The sequence below is a fragment of the Xenopus laevis genome, chromosome 5S (assembly GCF_017654675.1).
Source record: "Xenopus laevis strain J_2021 chromosome 5S, Xenopus_laevis_v10.1, whole genome shotgun sequence".
In the NCBI taxonomy this organism is placed as follows: domain Eukaryota; kingdom Metazoa; phylum Chordata; class Amphibia; order Anura; family Pipidae; genus Xenopus; species Xenopus laevis.
This window is the reverse complement of record NC_054380.1, coordinates 92,394,052-92,417,871: the sequence shown is the minus strand read 5'-3', so window position 1 is coordinate 92,417,871 and position 23,820 is coordinate 92,394,052. Positions and strand designations below refer to the sequence as shown.

Genomic DNA, 23,820 nt, shown 5'->3' with positions numbered 1-23,820 from the left:
CATGCTTGCTGCTAAAACTAAATGCAGACAGGGTTTTAGGCTTAATTTCATGATCACAATTCCGTTTGATCCTTACAGAACCCAGTAATTACTCTTTATTATTCTAAGAAATTAGGGGTATTAAAAGAAAATGTTGCCAAAAAGCTGGGTGTTAGCCATTTCGACATTTAATTGTTCAGAAGAGATAACTGTAACAGAGGTTTTTGGGTTGAAGTTTTTGGTCCAACAGTTTTTGGCACCTTCTTCATTTTTAACATGGTCTCAAATGTCAAAATGTTAGATAACAATAATTTCCCAAGATTCACTTCCTGATATTCCTCTTTATTCTGAGTGAGTGTGTTTCATTTCACACCATATACAGTAGGAAGATTAGAATTAGAGAGAAACTGCCTTTGAAAGTCTGGTTGAAGCTTATATGAATGATTTTTGGAAATGCTAGAAAAGTGCTTACAAACCTGGGAGGAAGTTAGGCCCCCTGAGATAGACATATCTCTGTTTCAGTTAATATGAAGAGCATGCATACTTACCAGTGCATGTATTTACATCTGATAAGGGAATAATGTTTAGAAAATTCCAAGATACAATTTCATTAAATAATGTTTATTAGCTAAGGTCATTGACAACTCACTTAACTTTGGGAGAAGATGCGCTAAAGGGCACTTTAAAAAAAATAATGTTTTAGTATGGTCCATATCCTAGTAAACATTGCACAATGTTCCTTTTACACAAACATTAGCTAAGGCTTACCCACAGTCTCATTAGTTATCTTTTAAAACACCGATATCATTTTCAGATAATACTGGTTCTGATAAGAAAAAACATTGCTGGCAGTTCACATCCAACAAATTCTACCCCCAACCCATGTATGACCAATACTAAAAACCATATGAAATTACAAAAAAAATGCCTGGGAGACTGGGACCTTGGGCCTCATTTACTTGCCTGCAAAAGTGCAAAAAATAACTACAGAACTTTGTGGGTAGCGCTCAGTTTGAGCAAAAAGGTCACGCAATTTGTACCTACATCACTATGAGTGCCATGCCAATGTAGCATGGGTTTAAACTTACACATATAACAAAGAAAAGGGGCTATTTATTGTATAACCATAAAGAAGTGATATAAATCACAGCAGCCATGTGGGGTCTGTGTGCATATGTCCCAGACCTTCAGCTGGAGGAGAAGGATCATGCCACGGAAGTACAACAGACACTCACAGATCCCAGAGACAGGCAATATAAAGGAACTGCAGATTTTATTTTAAGCAAATGAAGAATGTTTTGTGCACATAGGCACTTAATCATAGGCTTTTACTCAAAGCCTATTTTAATCAAAGCCCCAGTCCACAGTGACACTTACCTGCTCCCACTCCCACTGTTGTACAGCATTGTGCTGCGTAAGAACACACGTACACATTTTCATATTACTCTTGCAAAAGAGCCATTATCATTTTTAGGAAATATGAGATGTCTTGTGAAAATATCCCTTGCGAACACCAGAGTACCAGAGAATCCACAAATGTGAGCAAGCATTGACACTATTTTGAGGCCAGCACCAATGCTCCCTTAAAGTTCTAATGAATTGCACACAATTACATTTGTGTATGTTATTGAACCATGGGACTACCAGTAATCTGGAAGTGGCTGTCATTTCAGGGTACTCTTAGCAGGTAATGTCCAAAAATGCTACTGATTTAGATGCTAATTCTGTTGTTGACATTGGTGTGTCAGAAGTAATGCAACCTTTTGGACACTTCATACCCCCATATGTAATAAAAGGAAGAAAGGAAATTGGAGAACCGCAGCACCGCATCATTTAAAAAGTTCTCCAATTTCCTTTCTTCCATATGATACGGCGTGGGGCGCCAAGGCATATCTGCACCTGGTAATGAAACCTTGTCTGCAGGATCATCACAATGAAACAGTGAGTCGGAGCGGTGTTTTTCTGCCGTGGATTTATAATAAAAGGCTCTAAACTTGCCCAGGTGCAGTAACCTATGGCAACCAATTAGATGTTTGCATTTAAGCAGATGACCTTTAAATACTTCCTGCTGATTGATTATTATATGCGGTTAAAGCAGTAGCAAACTTTTCACCTTTTATTCCATTCCAGAAAAATCCCAAATTTGCTTATTTAGCTACTTAGCAAGTGCCTGCAATTACACTGGTATTCATGGAAAGGCAGTGCTGTGGGTAAAAACGTGGCAATTTAGATCCTCACCAAAGGACTACAGATGGACTACATTATTTACAAGGATTTCTTTACAATACCCCTACATCTTCCTGCGTTTACAGATTGAGTAGGCTTTGTTAATAACAACCTGACAGCTATAAACATGAATAAAGGCAGCAACATGACCATTCATGAACGTTTTGTTCCTCATTATCCAAAGAATCTATAGTAGTTTTTCCAAGGCCTTTGAATTCACTGTGAATTTACATATACTTGTCAAGGTTGGTTCCCCAACCCTCACAACTGATCTTAATCTAGCTATGTCTTCCTGATGTTGCAATCCAAACATGTGTAAGCAGAACCTAATCATTTACTTCTTTGCATGCTGCTGTTTATCAAAGTGATATTGTATTATCAGAAGCACTTCCACATATAAACAGAAGAAAGAGAACTCAGTTTGGTAGCTAACTATTATTACTAGTCTTCGTTTTATTAGGTTATTTTAGTCAGTTACATTTACATTATCTAAGAAAAGAGGCACAAATGAACTGCTATACAGAGTCTTCAGTTTTGAAAAAAAATTATCCTTTTCCCCTGTTGTTCATTAAACATTGTTATGAAATAATTCCTTGGTTTTTGAACAGAGCAAGGTAATATTTCCCATAAAGAAACTAAAAAGAATTGTTCACCTCCATAACTATGTCTGCACAGTGTGATAAGGTATCATAAGAATGAATAAGAATTTTAATCTTAAAAGTGATCTCTACCCAAAAACTGCAATGGAAGTACAAGACATTGGTCAACTGTAATTGTTCGTAACATTTATTCATTTGCATTCCAGCTGCTCGGAACTTTGGGTGCAGTGGCTATCCAGTTTCTAAAGATCTGAAAGATACCAGATTTTAGTAAGTTGCAAGGCTAGATTCAACAAATTTATCAAGGAAAGCAGTTTAGACAAGTACTTTAACATTGAAAATATAACAAGAGTAACGTGCCGGTATGCCAAGCAAAACTTCTACTTTGTTACATTATATGCTGGGCCAGCACCACATTGTTTCAGCAGCAATGGGATTTTTTATCTGGTATGATGTGCACAGTGCAGCCTCTGTAGTGTAGAAGTGTTCCGTTGATGAATGCTATCGGGCATATTCTTACACTCTTTTATGCTTTTGCTCTTCTGCCTGGGGAATGGTAAATTACCTGACAGTACTGTTTTGTTTTGGTAGCCGAGGATGAGTAGAGTATACAATGCTTTATTAGCAGGCTCGTTCAGCCATTACACAACAGTAAGCAACTCTAACACCACAAGCTGTATAGAAAGTACGCACAGTATAAGTCTTGAACACTGTGACATTTACAGGTCATTTGTATAAACACCACATATTCCCCCTATAGTAGGAAAGCATTTGGACAACTTTAATAAACAGCAACAATTAAACAGTATGCATTTTAAAATAATATTATACATTCTGCACATCACAAAGTCCTTGGTCCATGCAGGTAGTTTTCTGATTCTCTCAGTATGTATTATAGGTTCACTTTCTTCAGGCCTATTGCAGTTGACATCAGGAGTAGGAAAATGTCTTTCATCAAATGTAGCTTCTCCAAAGTCATATCTAACAGGAGCGACGACTTGCATTTCACATGCGTCCGTCAGACAATTCATATGTGTATGGTCCTCGCTGGTGTCTCACTACAAGTGGTGTAGTCAATTTAGATTGTTCTTGTTTCAGTATTCCTGTTTTCTTAATTCTGACTTAAGATCCAGGCTGAAAGTGTACTTCTCTGGCACCACATTTTCTGTCAGTATAAGCCTTGCATTTGGCTTGTTGACGTTTCACAATGTCAACAGTAGATGATTTCGTAGGCACAGTATTTTGTGGAAGTTTGATGTCTGCAACATGTACCTTAGTGCGCATCTGTCTGCCATATAATAATTCAGCTGGAGATGATTGGGTTGTTGCATAGTACGTTGCTCCGTAGTTGTATAGGAACTCTGTTATAAATACTTTCCAAGCTTTCCCAGTAAGATTTGCTGTCTGTAGTGTTTCTTTCAGACATCTGGTGAATCGCTTGATTTCTCCATTTGCTTGTGGGAATATACTGAAGATTTCCTTTGCACAATATTCCTCTCTCTCAGAAAGGATTCAAACTAATATGAGACAAACTGTGGTTCGTTGTCTGATATTAACTCCTTTGGATTACCTTCTCTGCTGAAGACTGTAGACAGAAACAAATGGAGTCCATATAAGCCTACATTTGTTATAAAGTAAAACCTCAATTTGAAGTTTTCATGCATTTCACACTGTGTTTTGTGTTCTAGTCAATTTATAATGCATTTCCTGGACGTTACAGTTTATGAGATTTAACCCCCAAAACATAAATGAGTGTTTCTGTTGTACTTAGAAAATCTCATATCATGTGTGGGCTCATTTGATTTATTCTCAGTCATGAAAAATAGGGATGGCATTTTACAGTGTTTGCCTCAGGCAGCAACTGCAGGATATCAGGGGCTTGCACTTGTTATGTTGCCCCTCGTTACCCTGCAGAAGTACAAAAAGTTAAAAAGGGACTGGGTTGACCATCGCTTAGGCCATCCATGGCATATGGTTTGCACTTCTATCAGGGTTCTATTGAAAAACATGCTTGATTTTTTGGGATTTTCATTGCCATTACCTGGGGCCTTTTTATTTACCATTTTAATAAATATACTGTGTTAAATTTAAAATATGCTAAATATAAATGTATATTGGCAAAGAGTGGAATGCAGAGAGAGGGCTACGATAGATGTTTTGTTTATTATGATATATGCCAGCAAAATTCTGCAAACTAAGCTTATTGTACTGCACTCACAATTATTGGCATAAAACCATCTACAGGCTCATTTACAGGTATTAACCTTGGGTGCAGGGATACTTGTGGCCCTTCCTATTGTCACCAACAAGAAGGGATCTAATTTTACCATAATTTAGACGACTGGAGTCAAAAGACTTATTATGCCATAGCATAGGAATGTCTTATTTTCAAGCCTAATAACTGCATTATGTTGCTATAGCCGTATCTTACTAATGTGTGTGATACAGTGCCACTGATCTTCTGGCAGCTGCTATAACTAGGGCAATGCTTTATAAGGCTTTTGGGCAACTGAATTGGTAGAAATTTGTTTCCAGAATGCCAAAAATGGCAACTAATAGACATCAGAAACCCAATTGCAGCCAACATGAAGCACTCCAATTAAGGGATCATAGTTGAAGCATAAATGTAAAGAGGGATATAACTACAGAGGAAGCAGACCCTGCAGGTGAAAGGGGTCAGGAGTGTACGCGGTCTAGTTTTACATATTGGGCGCCCCTAGGCCCACTGCCGTTCGTTGCCCCTGTCCCCTCCCCTTTATTCATGCAGATTTTCATCATCTGGACCAGAGCAATAGGGATTGGCTCACTGGAAATTAAAAAAAACTATTGTATCTCCAGCACATCCCCAGTGTTTTTGAACCAATGTGGGTGTGGTTGGGCAGCATGCCCCCCTATAATCCTGCCGCCCTAGGCCCGGGCCTAGGTGGCCTTTCCACAAATCCGGGCCAATAAGCTTTTGGTTCAGAAAGGTGACTGACAGTATTGTTTCACAGAATGAATATTTGATCAGTTTTGTGAAACTGAGTTTTCATTTTGTTGTTAGAATGAATCCTGTACTAAAATCTTTTTCATGAAAAACTAGCTTGGCATGCACAACGTAATTTCACCATTATATATTCTGTTCAGCTTTTTTATATAACTTATTCTGTAAGTAGCTTTACACATAACTGTATCTGTTACATAGATGTTATACATTCATGAGACAGATTGCTTGTTAAGATTTACAGAATGGAGTAACATAATGATATCCTTTTGTGCACAAACCAGATTTTGTTCTTACCCCCTGCCCCACGAACCTGTGTGCTGCCGACCCTCTGGCACTAGTAACAGATCTTTCGGGTTGCTTCAGTGATGCTGGGCTGGGGGCGGAGCGAGAACTTTAATGTTTCTGCTTGCCCTATGCTCCCTGTGTGTGTCATACTCTTTTTTGGTGTGCTACCACTGCGGACATGGTATTGTGGTAACATGGGTGTGGTTCAAAGTGGGTTTGGCCAAAACCAGGAAGTGGTCAGCACTGGCTTCCATTATCGGCCCTCCACGACATAAGGCAGAAAAATTCTGGCCCTCAGTACCACAGAAGTTGGACACATGGCTCCAGGGCATTGTCAGCTTGTGCTTTATCTGGGGTGATTATTTTAACTCTTGTTATATTCTGAAATGGGGGGTGCCTTAATTAATGGTGTAGGATAAAAGCTCTCTGCATGTAACAAAGTATTATGGTCAGTACTCTTTCTGTATATTTTGGTGCTAAATTTAACTGCTTTATACGTGACCACTCCAAAGGAGTTCTCTTTGTAACTCCAATGAGAAGTAAATCAATAGTACTTTCCCGGCTCTTCAAATAGTCTACAAATTGTAAAAAAGGACACTACATTCCCTTACCAAATCTGGAAGGTATCGTCAATGTATCAAAAATAATAGAAAATATGAACCATATAGAGTGAGTTGAGGTGCAGTTCTTCATTATTTTATGTAATATAATGGTGTAGGGCTAAGCAGCAAATGAGATAAAACAAAATAATGCTCAGATTGCTCCCTGTCTCATGGCTCCCTGTCACAAGATCAGATATAAAATGACCATGAACATGATAAAATCTCACTGATCTAGGGAAGCACAACAGAGGAAAAGCTGAATAGCAGACGAGATTACAATAGCTCAAATGTCAGCAAAGGTAGAAAGTAGCAAATGAAGTAGAAATTAATAAAGAGGAGAACAGGAGAGAAAATATAAAGGAAATGTAAAAATGAAGATACAAGCTTATAGCAAAACAAAGGAAAATTAGACACAGGCAACTGAAAATTATAGAAAAGAACTAAAGTTAGCATGTTCTGACTTATTACAAACATTATTGCAAATGGATGTCGCTAGCATTACATCAGTGCTGGATGTCATGCCTTTATTTCTGTGAAATAGCATCCCCTCAGGGTTACAAAAGTTTTGGATCCCAAAACTTTTAATTTGTAATACCAGAGCTTCCTTTTGCTTTTTTCCCACTTCTGCATGCAAATAAAATAGAGAGGTTAAAAACACAAGGAAAAAAGAGAATATAGAATATAGAAGAGACGAGAAAAGATTGCTGGAAGAGAAGTACAGAATGAAAACAAGATGAAAAAGTGTTATATGAAGAAGATGGGGGCATCAGAAAGGATAATAGAAAACAGAAAGATGAGAAAATAGAGGAAACTAAATTAAAAATTTAGGTATTGAACTAGCAGATTGAGGAATGGAAAGTGAATGATATATACAGTATTAAATAATATTAAAATAACTAAAATAATGTGGGGTTATATAGAATATGCTGGGGTTGTGCTGTGTTATGACACTCAATACACAGACAAGGTGTCTAAATAATCAGCCAATAAAAGTCAAATGCTCAATTTTGATTTTGGGGTCCCTACAGGCAACATACTTATCTATGTATACTGTAAATCTAGAAGGAAATACAAAATGGAAATAGCAAAATGGCTTTGCTTTAAAGTTGGTAAACCAAAAAGTATTGGTGGGTGAAGCTTATTATAGCAATGTGTGGGGTTTATAATTGTGGGAGGGGTGCTGTACATATAGCATCCCTTAATTTTTTTTACTCAAATGCATGCACTGATTAATATATACATGTACTGATCCAACATTCACATCAACTACATGTCAAATCTTCTGTCTTTTCATTTACCATGTTATTATGCTTTACTCAATGCAACTTCACTCTTCATTTGTTGCCTTGTCCTCTCAGTAAAATAAATGAACATAAAACAGTGCATAACACAAGACACTACCCCTGTCAAAAAAGTTGTGCTACTGCCTACTGTGCTATTTATTTGGAACAAATGAATCAAAATTAATTAATTAATAATCAGAAGGAGTATCGTTTCCGACATTGTAAAACATTTCAAATTCTCTAAAATGCCCACATTTTGGTGTACAAAATATTTTGACAAATGCAAATTGTTAAACAAATTAATGCAAAATAATGAATGCTTTTCACAGAACTGTAGCTGTTTCTGCATATAAGATTTTCTCTTTATTCTAATGGGATTAGAGCACACGTAACAATTAATACAAGTACAATATCAGGGGGGGGGGGGTTTCCTATACTGTGCCTATAAGACAGCTATTTGTTGAAGGATTTGCCTTGCATTATATTTAATAACCCCAGTTAGTATTATATCTAGTAAACACAACTTATCTTCTATATCAGATGTGTCTCCAGAGACTGCTCAGTTCAAGTTCCTTATCATTTTTTTCTTCACCTTTGGAATTGCCTGGTTTCTTTCATGGTCACTGCCTGAGTTTAGACATGAGCTTTTAGTTTGGATTGACAGAAATTGTTGTAATGCAATTCTGTTTGCCTAAACATACCTATTTAATGTTTCTGGTTTGCTGATAAGGCAATCATCTAACAATAAAAACATATCAAAGAACACCAGTGCATATATAGATTTTTTTTGTACTAGATAATAGGTATACATTATGGCCTGGTATAGATCCTCTCTCCCCTATTACCCTAAAGTGGTCATACATTCCCAGATAACAGGGCAGCCAAGTCAATTTCAGCCAGTCTGACAGATTTCTATATGTATGGCCATTTTAAGGCTGATTGCACATTTTGATTTCCCCAGGACTGCTTTAATACATGGGCAAAGTGGGCATTTGACCAGGGCCTACCAATATAGGGGATGAAATATAATTTTATTTAACATTATTATTTTATAAAGCATTTCATCTTTCCTCAGCTAACCAACCATCTCCATGATGGATGGGGGTCTATTAATAATAAAAATAAGAACATTACTGAACAGAGTAGTAATTCTGAATGGAACTTGGGTGTACTGTTTATTGTTTTTATTGTTTTTCTAGCAGATACGCTAATAAAAAAAGTATATGTGTATTAAGTAGAGTTATGACAGTCCTACCACAAACTTGTAAGAAATAGCAGTGGTCTATTAAGTACAGGTGTGGGATCTGTTATCCAGGATGCTCAGACCTTGGGTTTTCCGGATAACAGGTCTTCTCATAATGTGGATTTCCAAACATTTAGGGCCTTCTTTATCAAAGTCCGAATCTTTCTGAATATTTTAATGAAAAAAGTCAGACAAAACTAGAATCCACGATTGGAACTTATTTATTATTTAAAGAAATCACGATTTAATCGGATTGGGGACAAACACGAAAAAAAAAAAGCAAAAAACCTGAATCATAGGATTTTTTTCTTATTATTTCCCGAATCGCTAGATTTTTTTGGGCTTTTTCGCAAAAATCCAGAATTTTTCTGATTTTTGCCTGAAAAGTCCAATATAGTCATATTTTTGGGCTAATTCCAGGACAGACCATAGAAAATTCCAAATAGGATAGAGAAAATTCGGATTTTATATTAAAAAAAACCTGAATTTTCCAATTTGGACTTTAATATATAACCCCCTAAATCTACTAGAAAATCTTGTAAACATTAAATAAACCCAATAGGCTTGTTCTGCTTCCAATTCCAAAAGGATTCATGATATCATAGGCTTGGTCAAGTACAAGGTACTATTTTATTATTTCAGAGAAAAAGGAAATCACTTTTAAAAATTTAGATTATTTGGATAAAATGGAGTCTATGGGAGACGGCCTTTTCATAATTCGGAGCTCTCTGAATAGTGGGTTTCTACATAACAGATCCCATACCTGTACACAAACTGGAACTTTGCCCCTGGAATGTGTAGTGTAAACAGCTTGGCTAGCCTTCTAGCCTTGGTTTCGGCAGTGTGTCTGCACCATTAATTTATCATTATTGATTAAAAATCACCCTTTCTGAAATACAATTTAAAATACATGCTATTTCAAGATACTGAAATATTTCAACTTATTGAAAGGCTATTGCAGGGTTATTTGCCCTTGCCCCACAATTGCCTCAAAGTGGTTGTGGTTTTCTCTTCCAGAGTATTTCAACCTGAGAAGATGTTACTGAAACAGCCCCGTAGCTTGCCATTTGCACTAATGTTAAATCAGTGTGAAAATGCTGAAAGCAAATGTGACAGATGGCTGACCTCAGGGCAAACAACTTTGTTTATCAAATTGTTGACAAATAATCAAATTGTTACTGATGTTTTTGTTCCCATAATATAGTTTCATGTGCAAGTGGTTGTTGGACTGGCCTGATAGCTGAGCCAGGTTTGCTTTGTTTTCTGATGCTGCTGCTGAATACCCAGGAAAAATATATGGCATTGTTGTCATAAGCTGCTGTACTACTCTGTTGTTGTTTGTAATAGGTACAATATTGTGCAAGTTATTAAAAATATATTTGCATAAAATAGATTATGATATTTAATATTGATGATCAAATGAATTACATTGTTTCTAACTCTGTGCATGTGCTATATTTTTTATTCGTTTTTGAGAACGCAGCAAAGAATTGAGATCATTTTTATTTTGATTTCTCCAGGAGAGATTTTATTTATGGTCTAAGTTGTCCCATTGAATAGGAACACTGTTATGATTTAAAAAGAGAATTATTGCTTATTTCTGTTGCTTCTGATTTGGCTAATATTGAGCTCACTATTATGCTTACATGATTAATTTATGACAATTGGGGGCAGATTGATCAAGGGTCGAATTGAAAATTCGAATTTGAAATTCAAATTTTCTTATTTCTTATTATTGTGAATTCGATTTTCGAGATTTATGATACTCTGGTCCTTTAAGAATTCAAATTCGAGTATTCGCCACCAAAAACCTGCCGAATTGCTGTTTAAGTCAATGGGAGAGGTCCAGGGATCAATTTTGAGTTGTTTGCAGCCTTCCTGACATCCAAATTATTTTTCAGAGAAAAAACTCGAATCAAGTTTTCTGGTCAATTTGATTCATCCAAGTTTGAAAAATTCGATATATTTTTTTTCAAATAACTTTCGATTGGTCGAATTTCTAATTTATAGGGGTTTAGGGGAGTTTTTAAAAACTCCCGTGAATTTGAAACTGGACCTTTGATAAATGTGCCTCTTGGACTGTTTTGCTGCTTATTAAAGATCCCAGGGGTAATAACATTATTTACTATTTGTGTGGATACAATGTTTACATTTGTTTTTTGGTTGGGTTGGTTTTAACCACACTTGATTTTAATTACTGACTGATATAGTGTTTTGGATTCAACTAGCTGTAAGACTGGAGTAATTCTATATATTTTGCACTCAATGACGCTATTAGTAGGTTCATTGTGTTTCACTTGACATATCTCAATATAAAATAAGAAGAGGAGATTTCTGTCAATACACCTGTAGCTTATAAGCTAAACACAAATAAGGACCTACATAGGCAAACAAAGATAACATTTTTGGTAGGTAGGACAGTGACCTGTTGTGCACACAGTACCAGTTTAGCAACTCAGCACCATTAGTAATCATTAACCTTTTATTTGTTGTTATATCAATACAAAGAAGTCATCAAAGTCTGTAGTATAAGTCACATGTCCACCATGCCATACTATATAAGTTGATGCCTGGAAGATGTTTAACAGGGACACATGCTCATTCATAATGAAGTGTGTTTTTATAGTAGTCTTGTTTGGGCTAGTGCCCTTGTGTAAGGCTACAAGCCCAGTGTTTCCTGTTGTAGACCCAATACAATGTAATACTACAGAATCGGAAGTACATGTAGCTTTGGATTTGATCAATGAAGATCGTCGTGAGGGCTTTATATTCAAACCCCTGCGTGTCGTAGAGGCATATGAGCAGCATGTAAGTATATGTGGACTCCATTCAATATCAATGTCAGATATGAAAGTCAAAACCTATGCATTGCTAGGTTATAATGTCATGTTACTTTTTGCAATGGAATCTAACAGAAAAAAACATAGACAGCAGGATACCATTTTTCATATTTCTCATTATTTGAAATACCCTTAGATAGATAGATAGATATAGTAAATGCTTTATTTCAGAAATTAGTACATTTAACAATACACCGTGCTACCAATTGAGTGTGGGTTTGTTTCTGCCCTCAGGTAAAGTCACATAAATATCCTGCAAGCACTATCTATTATCTAACTATAGATGTTTTGGAAACAAAATGCAGTGTCTTAAGTGGGAAGCCATGGGAAGAATGTGAAGAGCCATATTCCTTACATGAATGGGTAAGTAACTATATGCCAAAGTTACTTTTTTGAACAGTTAATTACCACTATAACATAATTATTCCCCTCAAAACTGAAACTTGTGTTGTCTTCTGCTCTGCTGCACCCTCCATATTTTACTCCTTAGCTTTTACTAAAGTAGACATTAGGCAATTTTTCCTCAAAAAGTGCCACATTATCCATGCTCAGTATTCTGTCTTTCTCGTAGATGTGTGTGTATGTCCTCAAATAAATTTGGCAAAATAATATTATTTTCATTATTGAAACTAGAATGCGCTGGTTCCTTAAAGGGCACCTGTTGGGCAAAAATATTATTCCCAACCGAAGGTGCAGGCTAAAAAAGCGGGGTAACCGTGTTTTTTTTTAATTGCCCCCTACCAGTGCTAGGCCACCCAGACCAGGAGGGAGCTCCCAGTACAAGCGGCCATGTTGGGGCACATGCATGCACATAATGAGCGAATGCCGCAACTTTCTCATTATGACCGTTCACACTGGGAGCTCCCTCCCAGGGCAAGTGTCCTAGCGCTGACGGGGTGATTTTCGTTTAAAAAAAGCTACCATTACCCCCAACCAGAGTGCAAGCTCTATTAGCCCACACCTTTGGTTGGGGATAATATTTTTGCAGATACTTTAGTTTGTGCTGCTGCCACAATGGAAAAGTCTATAATGCCACCTCACAAAAATAATTATTAAATACAAAAAATGATAGAAAAGTATAAATAAATGTGAAAACACTCACAGTTCACCTCAGTCCCAAGGTGCAAAAACCAAGAACACTACATCACAGAGATGTGAGGGTTTCCAAAAAATGAAAAGTCAGATGTAAAAAGTAAAAAATCTTTATTAGGACATGGAGACCAGGTCTCCATGTCCTAATAAAGATTTTTTACTTTTTACATCTGACTTTTCATTTTTTGGAAACCCTCACATCTCTGTGATGTAGTGTTCTTGATAATATTTTTGGCCAACAGGTGCCCAATAAGCATTACTTACCCATGACACTTTGTTTACACTCAGGACCTCCAGATTTGTATTTGTACTGGGTCCTCAGAAGCTTTTTTACTGCACTAAAAATTGTACATGACCCCATGTACCCCCCATAATTAAATTATTGTATTCCAGCCTCATAGTACTGTATTTAAAATGACAAAACATTTTTAAATTATTTTAATTTAATATATGTACAGGTCTTTGTGTCATAAATTGTATCTAGCAGTTACAGAAGCTAGTATATTTGGAAGTGTGTGCACACCCACTGCCACAGTTTTGGTTATAGGGCTTTTAGAATAGTCCCAAGGTGCACACATTTAAAGACCAATTATAGTTAAAGGGTTTGAGATCTTACTCAAATTTTCCTTTTCAATGGGTACATATTTTTTAAAAATAAAATCCCTACAAATGCAAATACATTTTCTTATCCTAAATCTTATCCATTTTCTTACCTAAATCTAAAGACTTGTTGTTCTTGTTTATTTTGTCCTGTAGGTATTTGGAGAGTGCAAAGCCATCATTCTCATATCCTTGCCATGGAGGGTACAGAAATTGATCAGCTACAACTGCACTATTACTTCAGGTACAAGGTGGAATTTGGGATGTGAAACAGATGGCTGACTACAAAACTGAACCAACTTTATATCTGGGAGGCTCCCCCTGTAAACTTTAAGAAATGTCACGTGTCCCCCACATTTTATTAGTTAGAAGAAAAGTTTTCAAAGCAAAATATACTCCATTTGTAACCAGAGAGTAAAATATGAGGATATTGTACAACTGCCAGTTGCAGGTGTATAAACAAAATATTCCATTACTTATTTGGGAGAAAGCATAAACATGACTATGCCCATTACAAGAATTTACGCCGTTTAGCTGCGCCGAAAAATTTGCGAATTTCCCGAGAAATTTGCGAAACGGCGAAAAATTTGTGAAAACAATTTTCGCGGGTGTTTCGCAAATTTATTCGCCGGCGCCAAATCGCGCAAATTCGCCCATCACTAGTCTTATGCAAAAAGAACAAGTAAATATTGTTTGGTAGCTGTTGAGGCATAGGGTCTCTCTAATGTTTAGAAGTCCTGTGCATCTGTTCAGCTGACTTTGATATTTTCCAATTTAACTTGAACTTGAGGTGTCCTCTGATATGGCCTGACATGCCACCTTGCCAAAGCTAAAAGGATGTGCAGTTAGCTAGCGTTGGCCTTGTTCACATGGATAGGTAACAGTCCAGAGGGTTTCAGGTTTAGCATCAGCTCCTGGAATGAAAACAGTGAAGGGGGCTTAAAAGGGATGGCAGGGTATAACTGAAGCTATTTGTCAGTTCTGTGATTTAAAACAAACATTTATTTTGTTGGGCTTTAAAAGTATACAGCCGATAGTAACAACTGCACTTTCTAAAACACAGACTACATAAATTGTCAGTTGCAACTCAGGGTAGCAGTTTCCAATGAAACAGAAAGAGAAGGCGATTAATCTGTGTTAAATTCTGCTATTTTGTATTAATTCTAAAATAAACGGAACTTCTAAACGTAACTGTTCATTTAGCTAAGATTTAAATTATTAATATATACAGTACAATTAAGCCAAACTAAATTCAGAAATTGATACAACTCTTTCATGGCGACAGTTCATCCTGGAGTTATACTCAGCACGTGCCCTGACTGCCCGACTGCAAACGAAGAAATCACACCCACAATAACAGAGACGGCCGACACGCTGATTGCAGAATACAACAAGGACAGCAACAACACCAGATATTTTAAAATCGACCATATAGAGAGAGTGAGATCACAGGTATGATTCAATCTTCATTGAGCAATGGTTAACCAACCTTCTTTGCAGATGTGTAAGTTTTAATGGCAAACCCACATTTAACGCTACATGATGTTTATGTGAGTGTTGTTTAGTGTTGGATACTGTTGGGCTAAATGAATACCTGCCATTCTTCTCAGTAGTCATGGTTCAACCAGGGACTTTGCTACCTATTATGTTAATGGTAAACTTACTCCAGTAGGATGTAATACCAGTATTTCAGCAGGTGTATACTGTGGCCTACTTTGATTCTGGTTGTGGCTGCTTAGTTTTGTGTTCTCTTTCCCAGATATCATTTATTTGCTTATTTAATACTCTAATACTATGGTGTTTACTCTTACTGTATTTCATTCATTGAGTGAGCAGGCAATTTGGGAGATATGAGGAAAGTGTGTTTCACTCTCTTGGTTCCTATTATTTATTTCTATGATTGTGTGACACATTTGCATGTTTATATTTACTGTATATGTTACTTTTTATGAAGATTGGTGTGGTTTTTAATGTATATTTAGCATTTTGAGTATCAATATAAAATATTTGCTGTTTTATTATTAGTGCCTCTAGTGTGCTCTTTTGTTTCCTAGATTAGAGGAGTAATATACCTCATTTTTCAACATCAGTTTCATAAACAGGGCTTACTGTATGAGGAACATAATTAAAACAGTTGGCCGAAAAGTAAGAAATGTTTATATTTAAGGACATGTCAACCCACAACATATAAGCAACTTTCCAATATGAATTTATTAAAAAATGTCAGTGCATTTGTTAATGTAGTTGCTACTGAAAGCAGCATTTGCTTAACTCCTGGTTGTTACTTTTTAAACATTGTTGTAAAAAAACAGTCTCCTCCAGCAAGACAGGCCTGTGAGTCCGTTGGATTGTGTTGTGCCAGAGACACCAGGGCAGAGAATAGAAAGGGACAGACAGACACTGCTTTCAATAGCAATAGTTGCTTAGATATCATATTTTCTTTTAAATCTGGTTAAAAGTAATTACCAGTGCACTGAGAAGCTCTTTGTAATAAATGAATTGTTCCATATAAAATAATAAACTGAGTACATAGATAGGCTATGCAAAATAAAACATGTTTTCAATATAATAAGTTAGCCAAAAATGTAATGTATAAAGACTTGAGTGACTGGATGTGTAATATAACAGAACACTACTTCCTGCTTTGCACCTTTCTTGGTTTCCACTGATTGGTTACCGGGCAGTAACTTGAGGAGGCGGGGGGCACATGGGTCATAACTGTTTGATTTTGAATCTGAGCTGAATGTTGACGATCAATTGCAAACTCACTGAACATTTATGTCCCATGTGGCCCCCTTAAAGTCACTGACTAACTCAGAGTTAGAGAGCTGAAAAGCAGGAAGTTGTGTTCTGTTCTGTTAGACAACCAGTCACTCCAGCCTTTATACATTACATTTTTGGCTAACTACCTATTTTAGAAACATTTTTTTTATTTTGCACAGCCTAACGATTTACCCAGCTTTAATTTTTACATTGAACTGTTATTGTAACAAACAGCTCCCCCGCTGCAGCCTTTGATATGAGTTTTTATACAGAAGCTTCTCATTGAACTGGTAGTTTGTGTTAACCAACAAGTGGGAATGACTTGTATATTCAATTTCTGTCTCTGCCCTGTTAAGTGCAAGAAATAATAAAAATAATAGATATTTCTGCAACTACTACTTTTTGTCTGTGATTTTCTTTATGTTCAGTACATGCTCTTATTCATTGAAAAGGTGTGTATACTGCCCCTTTAAATAGGTCTGTAAAAAGACTTATTAACAGTGTAAATTACTGCTTTAAGACTTTACTGTAAACCTTGTGATTCTGTTTCTGTTTTACAGTGGGTGGTTGGTCCCTCCTATTTCATCCAGTTTACCATAAAGGAAACTGACTGCATGAAAACACAGGAAAATGTTGTTCTTTCCAACTGCAATTTTCTAGATGACAGAGAAGCAGTAAGTAAAGATTTTGCTTGCTAGCCTTACCATTATTCTACATATTTATTGTATGAGTTAGAGATAGAAGTTCACAAAGGTCAGGAAGTATCTTCTGCATCCAAAGTTCCTTGATTATCAAGTATTAGTAAAGTTAAACATGGGTTTAGCAAGCAACTGCAACCATAAAACTATGACAGGTCAATGAAGATAATGTTATTTTCAAGTAAATAAAGCTGTTTTTATTTTTAATAGCATGTTGGGTTTTGCTCTGGAAGCATGATGAACAGCACTTTCGATGGTACAGAACACAAGCAAGTTTCCTGCGATATATATGAACCCAAGGTATTAAATCAATCTTAATGTTAATGAATTAATAATATTGGTGCACACAGTAGTGTATTACAAAGCGAATGTCAACAGAAGATCAATAATAAAGTAAAAGAATAAAGATACAATTAATCAGTGTAAGAGAAGACTGTAACAAACATAATGATACCCTTGAACAAGGACTGAACCTTTGGATGAGAGGTTATACTGTAACTGTGACTGGTTGATATGTGTTATTACACTAGGGTGCAAGTTTTTGTGCATAAGCATGTATAAAGTTTGAGCAACATTACAGCACACACTAACAACTGACTCACTTTTTGGACACCAACTACAATGTTTTTCCCCCCACAGAGCAGCGTTTTTTCAGTAATTTAAGCATCGTTGTAAGTGTAATTGTGGCTGGTGCACTAATATAGATGCAAAAGTCTCAACCATTTGGTAAATCACATTCATGTTGCAGTGGATGCAGTTTCTACATGATTTTAGGTTGAGCAGTGTTAATAACGGCATTAGCATGTGATTTGCTTACTGCAAGTCTGTAGCACATATTTATGTAATGTACTAGTGGAACAACCACCTTGTCTAGGCTGGAGTGTAATTTACCAGATATACACTACTTTTGCATCTAGATTGATGCATTGCAATTACACCAACAATGACACTAAAATTCTTGGAAAAACACCATTGTGAATTGTAACCAAAAAGTGCACTTTCCACCATGTGCTGCCTTTGCAAGTACAGGTATGGGATCCATTATCCAGAAACCTGTAATCCAAGAAATTATGGAATGGCCATCTCCCATAGACTCCATTTTATCCAAATAATCCAAATTTTTTTAAAATGATTAATTTTTTTCTTTGTAATAATAAAACAGTATCTGTACTTGAGCCAAACTACGATACAGGTATGGGATTCATTATCCTGAAACCCATTATCTAGTAAGATCGAAATTATGGAAAGGCCATCTGCCATAGACTCCATTTAATCTAATTAATCAGAAGTTTCAGAAATGATTTGCTTTTTCTCTGTAAGAATAGAACATTACTTTGTACAAGATACAAACTAAGATATAATTAATCCTTACTGGAAGCAGAACAGGCTTATTGGGTTAATTTAATGTTTACATGATTTTAGTAGACTTGAAGGTATGAAGATCCAAATTATAGAAAGATCCATTATTCGGAAAGCCCCAGATCCCGAAATTTATGGATAACAGGTCCCTTACCTGCATAGGTATCCCTTACTGGAAGCAAACCAGTCTATTGGGTTTTTGGTGTTTGCATGATTTGCTAGTAGGTTAAAGGTATGAAGATCCAAATTGCAGAAATATACATTATCCAGAAAACCCCAGGTCCTTAGCATTCTGGATAACAAGTCCCATAACTGTACTTGCAAGTGCAAGGAGCTTGTATGTGCACAAGTGGCTTTTATGAATAGTGTGCACAATTTTACTTGTCCAAGCCTTGCAGTTACATTTAGAAATTACACTGTTGATTAAATAAAAGCACACCTTGCAGGATAAACATCACCAGCCAAACAGTCCTTATATAATACAAATGAGAACAATTTCAAATATTCTTTAATTCACTTTTGTATTTGTCAGGATGATCATTCTCATTATCCTGATGATCATGGACCTTATGCCAGTCATCGTGAAATAGAAGTCAACATACCTGAGGGTCAGGAAAAACCAGAGGCAGCAGTTCAGGAGAAGTCTCAGGATAAGTCTCAGAAAGGTAGACACCATCATAAACACAGACATCATCCTTCACACAAAGGTCATAAACATGGTCGTCGTCATCATCATCATCATCCCCACCATCATGACCATCCACCTCATCATCATCACCACCACCATCATCATCATCCAAATCACACTTCCTCTGAACACCATGAACATCACCATCATCATCCAAATCATACTTCCTCTGAACATGGCAGTTCATCAGAAGAACATACTGACAAGAAAGCTGGGAAGAAAGCCGACAGGAAATGTTTTATGACGAGGTCTAAAGGGGTAGTTCAAAAAATCACCCTTGCTAGTGAAACGGATGTTCTTCCAGCTCCCACCATCACCATTAGCCGGCCTAGTTTTAGAACTGAGTATATTCAGTTCCCAGAAGCTGCATCACATCTGCCAACATGCCCTTGGACAATCGAAGAGAAAGAAGAGATTGTACCATTTTTGCCACATGAAAAATAATGCATCAAGATTTCAAACCACATTTAGTTGGTAAAAAATAAAATGTTATCTTTTAAAATGTTGTATGTTTCTCTTTGATTTATACAGGAGATTGGTCACTTCTTATTAACAAAATGTGTTCACATATTGTCCAATAGAGGTGTCATTGATCATTATTGGTTCAACCATGATCAAATGTATGGTTTCTATTTAGGTGCATGTGGCCAGGGGTGGCAAGCTCCTACAAACAAAAAAAAAGGAGAATCACTGGTTACTTTTTCATTAAACAAAAGCTAAAACATTTAACAAATAAATATTAATAGACTTTAAGTAATTTGTGTCGTTTAGTAACCGAGGGCCCCTTTTCCGGACTCATCCACTCTCTGGTCATAAGATCTTTCAAAATAGCATGAACTGGAAAAGTCTTAGGTTTCCCCACAAGTTGCGATGAAGAAGTATTAGGGTCCTCACCCTCCAATGCTTCCATGGTGGTTCTGACCCTCCTAATTAATCTAGAGGTACTGTGAAGTGGAAACAGAAAAATAACTTCTTCTGAGGATACTGCAGAATCATTATCTGACTCCTCTAATAACATCTCCTTTATGGTGGATCTTACAATATCCTTAATCCAGGAATTTGAAGTCTGTGGGGTATTTCCCATCTCCTTATCCGCCAAATATTTTGAGCACTGCTTACAGAATCTCTTGCCATAATTATCAGGCAGCTGATCATCACAAGCTCTGCACTGCAAATGTTTAGAATTCCTGTGCTTCTTTGGAGGTGATTCACTATTTGCAACAGTGGACATCAACAACACCATTAGTTTCTGTTGAACATATTACCAAAAAGGAGGGGGTCACCACCAGATACCATATAGCCTACACAGGAGGCAGGAATCAACACAGCTCTTAGCGTGTACTCTCCTCCACATTTAGAAGGCAACGCGGGTAAATGACTTCATGATTTATACTCACAGGACCAGCGTCCTCTGACCACCAATGACTCCTCCAGAGTGTACATTGGCCTTAGAAGTCACTGTGAGGTGCCCACTCACTTCAAAAACAAACATACTCCTGATTCTCAAGGAGTCGGGAGCGTTCTGATGGGCGCGGCGGAAATGTTGCGCGCCGGGAATTATCGTGGGCGGAATTGTCGCTGAACAATCAGTACGTCTCCATCACCCATCTTTCGGACTGGCAACCCTAAGGCTGCATAATGAGGTGATAGACCAACACCTAAGGGCAGTAATCTACCCCTGGCAATTTACCCCTTGGGTGTTATGCCTGCGGTCATCAAGCCCCCTTGGGACCTGGACAGCTGCATACTGAAAAGAGAAAAGAAAAAAACATCAGTTACTTAACTACCGCAGGTAGGAAAAGAAAACACTGATGAGGAGGGGGAGTTAACTCCTATTTATAGGCGGGGTTAGTTAATTTGTGATTGACCACTTGTCCTACCTAACAGGGCGGGAGAGAAATCTCACGGTTGCTGCCATATGGGAAGTAAGGGAATAGAGCAATTCTACATCTTTTGCACTCAATGACGCTATTAGTAGGTTCATTGTGTTTCACTTGACATATCTCAATATAAAATCAGAACATGAGATTGCTGTCAATACACCTGTAGCTTATTAGCTAAACACAAATAAGGACAAATGTATGCCAACAAAGATAACATTTTTGGTAGTTAGGACAGTGACCTGTTGTGCACACAGTACCAGTTTAGCAACTGAGCATCATTAGTAATCATTAACCTTTTATTTGTTGTTATATCAATACAAAGAAGTCACCAAAGTCTGTAGTACAAGTCACATGTCCACCATGCCATATTATATAATTTGATGCCTGGAAGATGTTTAACAGGGCCACATGCTCATTCAGAATGGAGTGTGTCTTTATATTAGTCTTGTTTGGGCTAGTGTCCTTGTGTAAGGCTACAAGTCCAGTGTTTCCTGTTGTAGACCCAATACAATGTAATACTACAGAATCGGAAGTACATGTAGCTTTGGATTTGATCAATAAAGATCAATGAATGAGGTCATGAGGGCTTTATATTCAAACCCCTGCTTGTCATAGAGGCATATGAGCAGCATGTAAGTAAACATGGATTCCAATTAATATCACTGTCAGGTATATTGAAAGTGAAAACTTTTGCATTACTAGGTTATAATGTTATGTTACTTTTGGCAAGGGAATCTAACAGAATCTAAAAATGCAGAGTACATGGACAGCAGGATAGAAAGAAAGAACATTTTATCATGTACAGAAAACTGTTGTGCATAGATAGATATATGATAGATAGATAGATAGATGATAGATAGATAGATAGATAGATGATAGATAGATTGATAGATATAGTAGATGCTTGAAATGCTTTATTTCAGGTATTAGTACATTTAACAATACACCGTGCTAACAATTGAGTGTGGGTTTGTTCCTGCCCTCAGGTAAAGTCACATAAATATCCTGCAAGCACTATCTATCATCTATAGATGTTTTCGAAAAAAAATGTTGTGTCTTAAGTGGGCAACCATCGGAAGAATGTGAAGAGCCATATTCCTTCCATGAATGGGTAAGTACTTATATGCCAAAGTTACTTTCTTAAACAGTTAAGTACCACTATAACATAATTATTCCCCTCAAAACTGAAACTTGTGTTGGCTTCTGTTCTGCTGCACCCTCCATATTTTAATTCTCAGCTTTTACTAAAGTAGACATGGGGCAATTTTTCCTCAAAAAGTTCCACGTTATCCATGCTCAGTATTCTTTCTTTCTGCCCTTTCAAACATGTGTGTATGTGCTCAAATACATTTGGCAAAATAATATTATTTTCATTATTGAAACAAGAATGTGCTGGCTCCTTAAAGGGCACCTGTTGGCCAAAAATATTATTCCCAACCAAAGGTGTGGGCTAAAAGAGCGGGGTAACAGTGTTTTTTGTTTTTAAATTGCCCCCTGCCAGCGCTAGGCCACCCATACCGGGAGGGAGCTCCCCATACCGGGAGGGAGCTCCCAGTACAATTGGCCATATTGGGGCACATGCATGCGCATAATGAGCGAATGCCGCGACTTTCTCATTATGCGCATGCACGTGACGTCAGCTATGCACAACATGACCGCTCACACTGGGAGCTCCCTCCCGGTGCAAGTGTCCTACTGCTGGCGGGGGGAATTCTTTTTTAAAAAGTATACCATTGACCTCAACCAGAGTGCGAGCTCTATTAGCCCACACCTTTGTTTGGGGATAATATTTTTGGCCAACAGGTGCCCTTTAAGCATTATTTACCCATGACACTTTGTTTGCACTCAATTCGTATTTGCCCTGGGTCCTCAGAACCTTTTTTACTGCACTGAAAATTGTGCATGACCCCATGCCCCCTCCATAATAAAATTAATGTATTCCAACCTCATAGTACAGCATTTAAAATTACATAAGGTTTTTAAATTAATTTTATTTAAAATATGTACACGTGCTTTTTTAGAAGCTCCAGAAGCTAGAATTTAGAACTGTATTTGGAGGTGTGTGCACACCTACTGCCACAGTTTTGGGTCTAGGGCTTAAGCAAGGTGCACACACTTACAGACCAATTATAGTTAAAGGGTTTGAGATCTTACTCAAATTTTCCTTTTCAATGGGTACATATTTTAAAAAAAATAAAATCCCTACAAATGCAAATACATTTTCTTTGAGGTATAAATTGAAGTTCTTGTTTATTTTGTCCTATAGGTATTTGGAGAGTGCAAAGCCATCGTTCTCATATCCTTGCCATGGAGGGTACAGAAATTGATCTGCTACAACTGCACTATTACTTCAGGTACAAAGTGGAATTTGGGATGAGAAACAGATGGCTGAATCAAAAACTGTAAACTTTAAGAAATGTCACGTGTCCCCCACATTTTATTAGTTAGAAGAGAAGTATTCAAAGCAAAATATACTCCATTTGTAACTGCAGATTATGTGTGTAAACAAAATATTCCATTACTTATTTGGGAGAAAGCATAAACATGTCTGTGCCTAATTACAAGAGTTTCTGAAGCACTGAAACACGTCCTATGCAAAAAGAAGTAAATATTGTGTTTGGTAACTGTTAAGGCATAAAGTCTCTCTACTTTTTAGAAGTCCTGTGAATCTGTTCAGCTAACTTTTATATTTTC

The 23,820-nt window shown here is 37.0% G+C and overlaps 1 protein-coding gene across 1 annotated transcript; it reads left to right on the top strand.

Annotated features, from left to right (window-relative positions):
• Nucleotides 1-11,799: 11,799 nt before the first annotated feature.
• Nucleotides 11,800-19,745, top strand: fetub.S (fetuin B S homeolog; the record flags this gene model as incomplete). The annotated part of the gene is given in 7 exon segments (NM_001086036.1): nt 11,800-12,011; nt 12,278-12,406; nt 13,892-13,979; nt 15,021-15,187; nt 17,059-17,172; nt 17,407-17,496; nt 19,088-19,745. Coding segments are annotated over 7 exon segments (1,389 nt in total). The 3' UTR covers nt 19,688-19,745.
• Nucleotides 19,746-23,820: the final 4,075 nt, after the last annotated feature.